At 19.4% G+C, this 13,944-nt stretch overlaps 2 protein-coding genes across 2 annotated transcripts, besides 4 other annotated features; both read right to left on the minus strand.

The window, feature by feature from the left end:
• Window positions 1-555: 555 nt before the first annotated feature.
• Window positions 556-1,810, minus strand: PGAL8A_00322900 (fam-g protein; the record flags this gene model as incomplete). Its single annotated transcript, XM_028672253.1, has 2 exons — window positions 556-1,605; window positions 1,736-1,810. The coding sequence occupies 2 exons, from the start codon at window positions 1,808-1,810 to the stop codon at window positions 556-558; spliced, it is 1,125 nt and encodes a 374-aa protein (XP_028528824.1).
• A 1,475-nt stretch (window positions 1,811-3,285) lies between these two features.
• Window positions 3,286-3,828: a repeat region.
• A 1,295-nt stretch (window positions 3,829-5,123) lies between these two features.
• Window positions 5,124-5,822: a repeat region.
• A 599-nt stretch (window positions 5,823-6,421) lies between these two features.
• Window positions 6,422-6,823: a repeat region.
• Window positions 6,824-7,721: 898 nt separating this feature from the next.
• PGAL8A_00323000 (fam-g protein) lies at window positions 7,722-9,021 on the minus strand (the record flags this gene model as incomplete). The annotated part of the gene is made up of 2 exons (XM_028672254.1): window positions 7,722-8,819; window positions 8,950-9,021. 2 exons carry the CDS (start codon window positions 9,019-9,021, stop codon window positions 7,722-7,724), a joined length of 1,170 nt encoding a protein of 389 aa, XP_028528825.1.
• A 2,608-nt stretch (window positions 9,022-11,629) lies between these two features.
• Window positions 11,630-12,328: a repeat region.
• The last annotated feature ends 1,616 nt before the right edge of the window (window positions 12,329-13,944 follow it).

Raw genomic sequence — 13,944 nt, forward strand, 5'->3', positions numbered from 1 at the left:
CTATTTTATCCTCTACATTTACTACCTGATTTATTTAATTTCCATAATTTACATTTTTATTTTATTAAATTATTATTGAATGAATTTGCTAGAGTAATGAAAAACAAATTATTAAAGAGAATATGGAGTTTTCTCTAATAATTAATGTATTTTAAATCTAATTTTAATGATATAAACAAATAAACCGCTATAATGCGGTTCACTGTGGATTTACTATGACAAAAATTATGTATTTTTATTAATAACATATATTCTAATTAATAATTAATTTTTATGTACAAAATATTTATTGCTTTTTATAAGTAATTCAGTAATTTATTTACATGCTTTTAAAAATAATAAAAATACCTAAAAAATAAAAAAAAAATTTAATTATATTAATATCACTGAACGAAAATTTTATTCTTAAAAATTAAAAATATTCACATGAAATTTTTTTTTTTTAAAAAATTAAATATATTTCTATAAAACAAATTTAGACAAAATATTAATTTTTTTTTTTTTCAACTAGATCTTGCACATGACTAATCCTATATACTATGTTAAACCACTAATTTATATTCTCCTTAAGATTATCAAAACAATAAGTAATTCCCTAATTTTTTTTTTATAATTTTTTATTTCATTTGTTCCCTGCTCTTTCCTAGATTCGGATTCTGTTTTATCGTATCTCATCTCTTCCTCAGATTCGGATTCTTCTTTATTGTCTCTCATCTCTTTCCTAGATTCGGATTCTGTTTTATCGTATCTCATCTCTTTCTCAGATTCGGATTCTGCTTTATTTTCTATCATCTCTTTCATAGATTCGGTTTCTGTTCTATTGTCTATCATCTCTTTAATGGATTCGGATTCTGTTCTATTGTCTATCATCTCTTTAATGGATTCGGATTCTGTTCTATTGTCTCTCATCTCTTTCTCAGATTCGCATTCTGCTTTATTGTCTCTCATCTCTTTCTCAGATTCGGATTCCATTTTATTGTCTCTCATCTCATTCTCAGATTCGGATTTCGCTTTATTGTCTATCATCTCATTCATAGATTCGGATTGTCTTCCATTTTCTCCCATCTCTTTCATATATTCGGATTCTGTTTTATTGCCTATCATCTCCTTCTTAGATTCGTATTCTGCTTTATTGTCTCTTATCTCTTTCTTACATTCTTTTAAAAAATTTGCAAATAGTCCGAAGAGTTCATCCTTAACAGTATAAATTAATTTTTCTTTTTCTTTTTTTGAAATATCACTTTGATTAAATATTGAAGATAATTCATTAACTTTGTTCGCTGAAATTTTATTCCATTCATTATTCCATTTTTGGTCTCTCCATTTATCATCCATTCCAATTGTTTCATTTTTAAATCGCTCAAACAATGTTGGATTATTGACTGTCTGCCATCGATCGTACGGATTCTGGCGTACTAGCGGAATATACCTATATTTTTTTTTTTTTTCTTTTTTTTTTTTTTCTACTGGACATTCTTCTTTGCATCCTTCACAGTTAGTTTGTTTTTGTCCTGCTGTGTCACCCTCTGTTAATACTCTTTCATATTTTAACTCATTTTTTGTTTGCAATATATTTTTATCAATCAAATTTTTATAGGAATCACACTAAGGATTAAGTAAAAATTTTTTAAAAAGTATGTTTCTTTAGTTAGAATAGTAAATCAAATGGAATGTTAAAAATAATTAGAAATAAAATATATCTATATGTATATTTTTTGTAAAAATTTTAACTTACGTTATAAAAAAAAAGATACATCCAAATTAAAAGAAGGAATGTAGTAATTTTTAAAAATAAAATTAACGTTTTCATATTAATATATTTATAGAATAATATTGAAGTGGAAGTTGTTAATTCAGGTGTAAAACTGTTTCAATTTTCAATAATACTAAATTATAGATTTGTAATATTAATTTAGATATTATTATAAATTATATTAATTTCTTAAATTTTTAAAATAGAAAATTATTCTTATATATGGAATGTAAATTCTAATTTTTTATTATTACATATGATATTATGTTTACTTTAGGTAGGAATAATATTCTTAATACATTAAAAAATAAAATAAGAATGTTAATTTACAAATAAATAAGAAATATAATAAATAGAATAAAGTTATTTTAAAAATATTTTATTAAAATTTTATTTATCTTTATATTATGTAAAAAAAATTAAATATTTTTAATTTAATACGCATAAAAATTATAAATGATATAAATTTAACGTTTAAGGTTTTTTTTTTATCTTTTTTTTCTAAACTACCAATCTCTGTGAATTATGTCGAACTTTAAATTATTTTATATACGGTATATTATGATTTATAAATATAAATGTTCGTATATTATAGAGATATATCTCCATCAAAAAAAAAAAAAAACTCTATAAATTAGAAATTTTTATACTAATATATTTTTCATGCAGTATACTACATTTGTCACAATTTTTCACTTAATATGAAACTAATTTTTATTTGTGAATATTTTTCTTTTAAATATAACGTTTTTGATTTTTCTAATATACTTTTTTTTATCCTAATTGTTTTTATTTTATTTTAATTATTTTTAAATATTTATACAATATATGTATACATTTATTTTTGTTATAACTATTTTTAAAAAAAAATTACTTTTTCAACTATTTGAAAAGAAATAAGAAAAATTTATTAAGCACTTAAATTAAAAAAAAAAATTTAAAATAGGTATTTGCTTTAAAGAAATTATAATAATAAATCTTATAAAAAGCACATTTTCAAGTGAAATAAATTAATTACATTTGAAAAAAAAAAAAAAAAATTACTATTTTTTTAATCATATATTTACAGTAAAAAACATTTTTCAAAAAAAGTTTTATTTTTTGCCAAATTTACTTTATTCTGAAGATACCTTTTTATAAATTTACTTTTTTACGAGTAATACTTATCAGTTTCAAACTTAATATAAATGTTACTTAATGAATATAAAAATATATCATTAGATAAATATAATAGATTTTTTCTTATAAAATTCAAATGAATCCATTTTTATTTTGATAAATAAAATATCTATAATTAAAGATAAAACAGAATTATAAAATAACTTTTTGCATATATATTATTATAATCTTCTAATTAAATATAAAAAAAAATTTTTTTTTTTTTTTTTTTTGCCTTTATATATTTATTTCATAAGTGTTGATTATTATTACGATGTGTTTATATTCTTTTTTATTGCTAGTTTTATATATTTATAGCACAATTTTTTATTTTTCCTTTTACTTACGAAATTTAGGTAAATCATTTGTATAGTATTGATTTATTAACTGGATGTTAGGTGACATTGCTAGAGTACGGAAAAAACAAATTAATAAGGAGCATGTAGAGATGCCTCTACGATTATGATGTATTTATATTTATTTTTATATACTTTGAACGAGTGATCCTTATTTATGTTATCTACTTCATTCAGCATTTTTTGATTTCAATAGACATTTATTTACTTTTATAATTATCTTTATTTTTTTTAAAAATTTATATCCTTATTAAAGTTTGATTATTAATTAAATGTAAATCACTTATTTTATCGTTATGAGTTATGTTCATAAATTTAAATTTATTGCTGTTGAATTAACAAACATAAATAATTAATAAAAATGTAAACTAATTATATGAATATTAATTATGTAAAAATTATATTGTTATATGTATAAAATTTTCTCTCACAAATTAAAAATATAAATATTATGTAAATTAAACTCTTTTATATGTAAATATCTTTTATCTATTTAAGATATCATTTTTATTGGTACTAAATGTTATTACCAATTTTTATTTTACCAATTTTCTCTCTTTCATTAAATCTTTTTAAAAAAAATGTGTATATTTTTTTTTTACGTATCTCTATCTGTTAAAAAAAAAAATAAAAAAAAATTCAATAATTTTTTTTTTTTTTCGTGTGTGTGACCAACTACGTATTCTTCGTATAGCTAGTCCTTTTTATTACCAAAAAGGTTAATGAAGCCTTTTATGAAAAAGTATAAATGATTTCAACAGTTGTCCCTTCCTAATATAACTTTTTCCTTAAAAGGTTAAATTTTATAAGGCATCTTTTAAATATTAAGCAGAATTTTAGTAGGAATTTTTATTTTTTAAATTTAATTTGTTAAAATCATTGACGTATTATTAATAAGTAGTGTGTATAAATAGTATCCATTTTAATATTTTAACACTAATTTTTCTCTAAAAAATAATCATAAATTTAATAAAAGTATATCTTGTATGATTTATATTTTATTAATATTTTATGTAGAAGTTGTTATTACAAGTAAATATATGTAAAATATAAAAATGTCTTACATTTAACATAAATATTACATTATATTAAAATAATTTGAATAGTGTGTATATTGCAGATATAGAAACATAAATTATCCAAATAACAGATCATGAATTATTAAAATTATTATAATTATCATAAATAGGATAATATTCCTAAGGAAAAGATATTATTTATAGTTCTGAATTATTAATGGTTATTAAATTACTTTTCTCGTGTCAAACAAATAAATTATTAAGGAATATATAGTGTAAACTCTACTTAATTTTAATATAAAATTTTTATTATTATTAATAAACATTAAATATGACTTATTAGTAAATTATTTTTTTTTTTTATAAGCAACACACTAAAATGTAATTTCCTTAATATTACATTTTAGTTTAAAATGAAAATATACATTCTATAGTAGTCTGAACATTAACTTCCAAAAAAAAAAAGAGAAAAAGTAATTTTTTTTTTTAAGATTACATTTTTTTTCTGTAATAAAGAAAATGTCATCATAATATATATTTTTTCTTAATTGTAAATATCCACACAAAAAAAATATTATTATTTATTTATTTTTTTTTATGTGAGCTCACTTTAAGTGCAAGTATGTATATACATATATTTTTTGTTTACATGCTTTTTGAATAACTATTTTAGAGAAGACATTTATGATATCAGATTGTCCTTGCTAATTAGCATGCACAAAATGAAATGTTTTTATTCTATTTATTCGTCTAAAATTATACAAAAAAGGTCAATAGTATTGTTTATACAGCAAATGTATTAACCAATTGATTTATTAACTGGGTGTTCGGTGACTTTATAGTTAATAAAAGGCTTTATTGACCTTCTTGGAAAATAAAAGGACTAGTTAAATGTTGAATATGAAGTGTGTCATGCACAACACAAAAAAAAAAATTGATCATCAATTTTTTTTTGTTTGCACTTTTTTTTTTTTTAAAAAAAAAGTACAAAGACCATCAGGAAAAAAAATTGATAAGAAAAAAATCAATTGGAAAAAGATTTGTTATTAATAAATAAAAAAAAAAAAAAAAAAATTCATTTTTTTTTTAGAGAATGAAATATATTTTGTGATGAATTTTGCAAAAGAAAACTTTATACATATAACAATAAAAATTTCATCTAATAAATATTTATATAATTTTCTTTGTATTGTCAAGAATTGTCTATGTTTGTTAATTCAACAGCAATACATATTAATTGCTTAATGAAACTCATAACAATGAAACATGTAATTTACAATAAATTAATAATCTATGTTCAATAAGGATTTAAATTTTTAATAAAAATTGGGATATTTATTAAAGCAAATAAATATCTATTGAAATCAAAGAATGCTGAATGAAGTAGATTACATAATTAAGGATCACTTGTTCAAAGCATATAAAAGTATATATAAATACACCAAAACCGTAGAGGCATCTCTACATGCTCTTTATAAATTTGTTTGTTCAATAGTCTAGCAAAATCACCGAACACCCAGTTAATAAATCAGTATTCCAGCAAAGTTATTGAATAAGAAATATATAAATTAATATTTCAACTGAAAAATTAGTCATTTCAAAAAAAAAGTAAATATATTTTTTTTTCTGTATTTAAAATTAGAAAAAGAAAACAAAGAAATTGACAATTATTTTTTTTTTTTTTTTTTTTTTTTTTTTTGCATCTATAATTTGCATGTATAAATATATATTTTCCATACAACTATTATCGTTTATTTTAAAAAGGTTAATAATAAACATTATTAACCAACATGCAATTGTTAATTAAAAAAAAAAGAAAAAAAAAAAAATTAGTTAATGTTTTTTTTATTTTTGTGATTAAAATACACAATAAAATAAATTTTTACTTTTTTTAAATGGAATTTAGCAGTCGAAAAATAGAAAAAAAGGTATTGACTAAAAAAGATTAATGTGATGTATTTTTGTTTAAACATTAATAAGAAAATTTTATATTAACTATAATGAAATTTTTGTGTTTTGTAGTACTTACGTAATTTAATTTGAATTTTATCAATTATTTATGCTAGTTAATTTGAGCGCAATAAATTTGAATTGCTGAATATAAATCATAATATAAGTTAAATAAATGTAATTAATGGTTTATTAATTTCCTATTCATTACTTTGCTGGATTATTGAAAAAAAGGATTTACAACGAGCATGTAGAGTTTCTTCTATCATTCAAAAGAATGTAAATTTGTTTTTAACACTTTAAACCATTGAAATGTATATGGTCTCCTTCATTTAGTATTTATTGTTTTTAAGAGGCATTTAATTATTTTAATAAAAATCCCTAATTTTTATTAAAAGTTTAAATCTTTATTAATTATAGTTCTAAATCACATATATATTACTTATAATATTATGATTAATTTTCAACAATTCAAATTCACTTTTCGCGAATTGGCAAATATAAATAACAAAATATGAAATAAATTATACAATACTACAAACACGAGAATTTTACTATTGTTAATATAAAATTTTCTGCTTAAAATTCAATGATAAAAATTTTCCACGAAAAAACTTCTTATCAATTTTTCTTCTATTTTTTAATAACTTGAATATTTTTTTCACACTATTCAATTCTTTTTTTAATCATTTATCTAGTACTTTCATGTCTATTTATTTTCCATTCACTATTAATTTTTTTCTCAAAAAGACTAATAATTCCTTTTATTAACAAATCTTCAACTATAATAATTCTCAATAAAGACTTTTTTTTTTTTCTTTATGTGTCCTTTTTTTGTCATGTAGATAAAATGGTAATAATTCTGCATCCAACATTTTTTCTTCTATTTTATCCTCTACATTTACTACCTGATTTATTTATTTTCCATAATTTACATTTTTAATTTATTAAATTATCATTCCATGAATTTGCTAGAGTAATGAAAAACATATTATTAAAGAGAATATTGAGTTTTCTCTAGTAATTAAATGGAGTTTAAATATAATTTTAATGATATAAGCAAATAAACTGCAATAATACGGTTCATTGTAAATTTACCTTTATAAAAATTATGCATTTCAATTGAAAACACATATTCTCATTAATTATTAATTTTTAAGTACAAAATATTTATTGCTTTTTATAAGTAATTTTGAGTAATTTAAGTTCACTGCTTTTAAAAATTAATAAAAATACTTAAAAAGTAAAAAAAAAAATATTGAATTATATTAATATCACATAACGAAAATTTTATTCTTAAAAATTAAAAAATATTCTCATGAAATTTTTTCTTTCTAAAAAATTTTGCTCTTTTAATTTTTTTTTTTTTTTTTTTTTTTTTAAAAATAGAATATATCACTATAAAAAAATTTAGGCAAAATAATAATTTTTCTTTTATTTAACTAGATCTTGTGCATGAATAATCCTACATTTTCTGTTAAACCATTAATTTTCATTCTCCCAAAGGTTATCAAACCTATTAAAAAGAAATTTCCAAATATTTGATTTCTCATTTTTTATTTTATTTTTTCCCTGCTCTTTCATAGATTCGGATTCTCTTTTATTGCCTCTCATTTCATTCATAGTTTCGGATTCTGTTCTATTTTCTCTCATCTCTTTCATAGATTCGGATTCTGATATATTGTCTCTCATCTCATTCTTAAATTCGGATTCTGTTCTATTGTCTATCATCTCTTTCATAGATTCGGAGTCTGTTTTATGGTCTATAATCTCTTTTTTAGATTCGGAGTCTGTTTTATTGTTTATCATCTCTTTCATAGATTCAGATTCAGTTTTATTGTATATCATCTCTTTTTTAGATTCGGAGTCTGTTCTATTGTCTATCATCTCTTTCATAGATTCGGAGTCTGTTTTATGGTCTATAATCTCTTTTTTAGATTCGGAGTCTGTTTTATTGTTTATCGTCTCTTTCATAGATTCAGATTCAGTTTTATTGTATGTTATCTCTTTCATAGATTCGGAGTCTGTTTTATTGTCTCTCATCTCTTTTTTAGATTCGGAGTCTGTTTTATTGTCTATCATCTCTTTTTTAGATTCGGATTCTGTTTTATTTTTTTTCATCTCTTTCTTACATTCTTCTAAAAATTTCACAAATAGTATGAAGAGTTCATTTTTAACACCAAGAATTAATTTTTTTTTTTCATCTTTTGAAATATCACTTCGATGAAATATTGAAGATGCTTCATTAAATTTGTTCGCTGAAATTTCATTCCATTCATTATTCCATTTTTGGTCTCTCCATTTAGGATCCATTTCACTTGTTACATTTTTAAATTGCTCAAACAATCCTTCAGTAATGCCTCTCTGCCATTGATCGTACGCATTGTGGTGTAATAGCGGAAAAAACCAATTTTTTCTTTTTTTTTCTTTTTTTTTTTTTTCTACTGGACATTCTTCTTGGCATCCTTCAACGTAAGTTTGGTTTCCTCCTGCAATGTCACCCTCTGTTAATACTCTTTCATATTTTAACTCATTTCTTATTTGCAATCTATTTTTATCAATTAAAGTTTTATAGGAATCACACTATGGATTAAATAAAAATTTTTTTAGTAGAATGTTTCTTTTACTAGAATAGTAAATCAAATGGAATGTTAAAAATAATTAGAAATAAAATATATCTATATGTATATTTTTTGTAAAAATTTTAACTTACGTTATAAAAACATTGATACATCCAAATTAAAAGGAGTGTAGTAATTTTTAAAAATAAAATTAACGTTTTCATATTAATATATTTATAGAATATTATTGAAGTGGAAGTTGTTAATTCAGGTGTAAAATTATTTCAATTTTCAATAATACTAAATTGTGGATTTGTAATATTAATTTGGATATTATTATAACTTATATTAATTTCTTAAATTTTTAAAAGAGAAAATTATTTTCATATATGAAATGTAATTTCTAATTTTTTATTATTACATATGATATTATGATTACTTTAGATAGTAATAATATTGATAATTCTTTAAAAAATAAAATAAAAATATTAATTTACAAATAAATAAAAAATATAATAAATCGGATAAAGTTATTTTAAAACCATTTGATTAAAATTTTATTTATCTTTAAATTATGTAAAAAAATTAAATATTCTTAATTTAATGCGTATAAAAATTATAAATGATATACATTTAATGTTTAAGGTTTTTTTTTTATCTTTTTTTTCTAAACTACCAATCTCTGTGAATTATGTCGAACTTTAAATTATTTAATATACGGTATATTATGATTTATAAATATTAATATTCGTATATTGTAGAGATATATCTGCATCAAAAAAAGAAAAAAAAACACTATAAATTAAAAATTTTTATACTCATGTATCTTTCACACAGTATACTACATTTGTGACAAATTTTCATTAATATAAAACTAATTTTTGTTTATGTATATTTTTCTTTTAAATATAACTTTTTTGATTTTTCTAATATACTTTTTTTTATCATAATTCTTTTTTTTTTATTTTTATTATTGATAAATATTTATACAATATATGTATATATTTACTTATTATTATAACTATTTTTTAAAAAAAATTACTTTTTCAACTATTTGAAAAAAAATGAAAAAAATTTATTAAGTACATAAATTAAAAAGAAAAAGTGAAAATAGTTATTTACATTAAAGGGATTATAATAACAAATCTTATAAAAAGAACATTTAAAAGTCAATTAAATTAATTACAATTTAATAAAAAAAAAAAAAAAAAATACTATTTTTTTAATCATATATTTACAGAAAAAAATATTTTCTAAAAAAAGTTTTATTTTTTGATAAATTTACTTATTTTATTATAAAAATATATTTTTATAAATTTACTTTTTTACTAGAAATTCTTATCACTTTCAAATTTAATATAAATGTTATTTACTGAATATAAAAATATACCTTTAGTTAGATATAATAGATTTTTTCTTATAAAATTCAAAAGAATGCATTTTTATTGTGATATAAAAAATATCAATAAATAAGGATAAAAAAAAATTATAACATAACTTTTTGCATATATATTATTATAATCTTCTAATTAAATATAAAAGAAAATTATTTTTTTTTTTTTTTTTTTTTTTTTTCCTTTATATATTTATTTGGCAAGTGTTGATTATTATTACAATGTGTTTATTTTCTTTTTTATTTTTAGATTTATTTATTTATAGAACAATTTTTTATTTTTTATTTTGGTTACCAAAAAATTTAGGTAACTCATTTATATAGTATAAATAAATTCATCAATTGTTCCTTTCTAATATAACCTTTTTCTTAAAAGGCTAAATTTTATAAGAAATCTTTGTAAATATTAATGGAGAATTTTAATAAGAATTTTTATTTTCTAAATTTAATTTGTTAAAATCACTGACTTATTATTAATAAAAAGTAGTGTGTATAAATACTATCATTTTTAATATTTTAACACTAGTTTTTCTCTAAAAAATAATCGTGAATTTAATAAAAGTGCATTTTTTATGATTTATATTTTATTAATAATATATGTAGAATTTTTTCTTACAAGTAAAAATATGTAAAATATAAAAGTGTCTTATATTTAACATAGATGTTACATGATATTAAAATAATTTCAATAGTGTATGTATTGGATATATAGAAATATAAATTATCCAAGTAACAGTTCATGAAGTATTAAAATGATTATAATTACTATAAATAAGATAATATTCCTGAGGAAAAGAAATTATTTATAGCTCTGATTTATTAATGGTTATTAAATTACTTTTCTAGTGTCAAACAAATAAATTAATAAGGAATATATAGCGTAAACTCTACTTAATTTTGATATAAAATTTTTATTATTATTAATAAACATTAAATATTGCTTAGTTAATTATTTTCTTTTTAATAAAGAAACACTCCAAAATGTAATTTCCTCAAATATTACATTTTAGCTTAAAATAAAAATGTACATTCTATAGTAGTCTGCATATTATCCTCCAAAAAAAAAAAAAAAGAAAAACTAATTTCTTTTTTAAGATTACATTTTTTTTTGTAATAAAATAAATATCATCATAATATATATTATTTTTTAATTGTAAATGCCCACACATAAAAAATATTATTATTTATTTATTTTTTTTTAAGTGCACTCACTTTAAGTGCAAGTATGTATATACATATGTTTTTTGTTTACATACTTTTTGGATAACTATTTTAGTGAAGACATTTATTATATCATTTTGTCCTTGCGAACTATCATGCACAAAATAAAATGTTTTTATTCTATTTATTCGTCTAAAATTATACAAAAAAGTTCAGTAGTATTGTTTATAGACCAATGTATTAACCAACTGATTTATTAACATGGTGTTCGGTGACTTTGTGGTTAATAAAAGGCTTTATTAACCTTTTTGGAAAATAAAAGGACTAGTTAAATGATGAATACGAAGTTGGTCATGTACACAAACAGAAAAAAATATTGATGATCAATTTTTTTTTTTCTGCACCATTTTTTTAAAAAAAAAAAAGGTACAAAGACGGTAAGAAAAAATATGATAAAAATAAAAAAAAATCAATTGGAAAAATATTTATTAGCAATAAATAAATAAAAAAAAAAAAAAAAAGAATTTTTTTTTGAGGGAAGGAAATACGTTTTTTTGATGAATTTTTTATAAGAAAATTTTATACATATAACAATTAAATTTCCATGCAATTAATATTTATATAATTTTTTGTATTTGTCAATAATTGTTTATGTTTGTTAATTCAATAGCAATATATATTAATTGCTGAGTGTAACTCATAACAAATAAACTAGTAATTTACCATTAATTAATAATTAATGTTCAATAAGGATTTGAATTTTTAATAAAAATAAATATTTTTATTAAAGTAAATAAATGACTATTGAAAATAAAGAATGCTGAATGAAGTAGATAACATAAATAAGGATCACTCGTTCAAAGCATATAAAAATATATATAAATACGTCAAAATCGTAGAGGCAACTCTTCATGCTCTTTATTAATTTGTTTGTTCAGTACTCGAGAAAATTCACTGAACACCCAGTTAATAAATCATTATTCTAGCAAAGTCACCGAACACCCACTTGATAAAACAATACTCTTACAAAGTCGTTGAAGAGACAACTAATATATCAACATGTAATATTGTTTATGTTAACAACAATAATAAATAACTAATGCAATTAACATTTGATACTAATTAATAAAAGTGAATAATTTGATTTGTACTTTAATTTAATAAAAATAAAATAAGTGGAGCTTTCCCTGCATTATCTCTAGTGATTTGTTTGTTCAATATTAGTAAAATCGTTAAATAAGTAATAAACAATGCATTATCTAAAAAAAATAAAAAATATAATTATTTTTTTTTTCTTCGTGTACTTTTAGTATATGCATTTAAATATGCATATGTTTCTTTTATATTTAGCAGGTACGGATAAAAATATATATGCTTTATTTATTTAAATATCATTTAAAATAGATTGATAATATCATCTGTAGGACATGTGTAAATTATATGTATAAAGTTTACTTATAGCAGATATATATTTCCACAATAATTAAAATTAATATAAATCACTCACAAGTCCTTTATTAATCTACCAAAAAATTTTAATTAACAATAAATAGAACAGTATTAGACTTATAACTAATTATTAAGAACATTATTGTTTTATTAACTGGGTGTTCGGTGACTTTACTAGGGTACTGAACAAACAAATTAATAAAGAGCATGTATAGATGCTTCTACGATTTTGTTGTATTTATATATATTCTTAAATGCTTTATTCGAGGATTTTATTTATAGAAAAAATAAATTTTTTAATTTTTACTCTAAAGGTTATTTGTATAAAAAATATATATTATCTATAATGAATGATTTTATAGTAAGAAAACATATATAAATTTATCTACATGATGCTTGTTAAATGAACTGTTTAATATACTAAGAGTATTTGAATTGTCTATTAATAAATTAAGTGTATAATTATTTACAGTAAGTTATATTATAATAAATGTACCCGGAAAAATATATATCTACATTCAATTTATTAATTTGATTATTTTAAAATACTGTAGAAGGATTATAATGTACAATTAATAGACCCATAACTAATTCAATTATTTTAATAAAATACTGTACAAAAATATTTATTTAAAATAAGTAGAGAATTGCTTATTACTCTTAACGAATATAATTATTATCCTAAGAAGCAACGTTTAAAGGTAAGTATTTAAAATTAATTTTAAAAAATCTATCCTTTTAAAAATAGAGTATACAAAGTATATTATAAACATTTTATACAAATGTAAACATAATAATATTAATAAACATAATTTTTCAAATATTATTTTTAATTTTAATTCACAATACTTTTAGCTATTTTCTTAGGTATTGGTTAATAAAATATATTGATGTTATTTATTTATAAAATAATAATATATTATGTAGATAATAATAAGTTACTATCCATACTTCTTGAGTAAAAAGATATCTGATAAAAAAAAACTCTTTTTTGTTATAAATTTTTTTTGTTAATTACATAATATTTTAATTTAAAAAAAAAGAAAGGATTTCTTTTTGGTTAATGAAATATTTTTTTTGAGATTAGTTAAATTTTGTGAATAGAATTAATTTTTAAAACTATTAAAAATTACATTTGAAATTT

Source organism: Plasmodium gallinaceum (genome assembly GCF_900005855.1).
Source record: "Plasmodium gallinaceum strain 8A genome assembly, contig: PGAL8A_v1_90, whole genome shotgun sequence".
Taxonomy (NCBI): Eukaryota; Apicomplexa; class Aconoidasida; order Haemosporida; family Plasmodiidae; genus Plasmodium; species Plasmodium gallinaceum.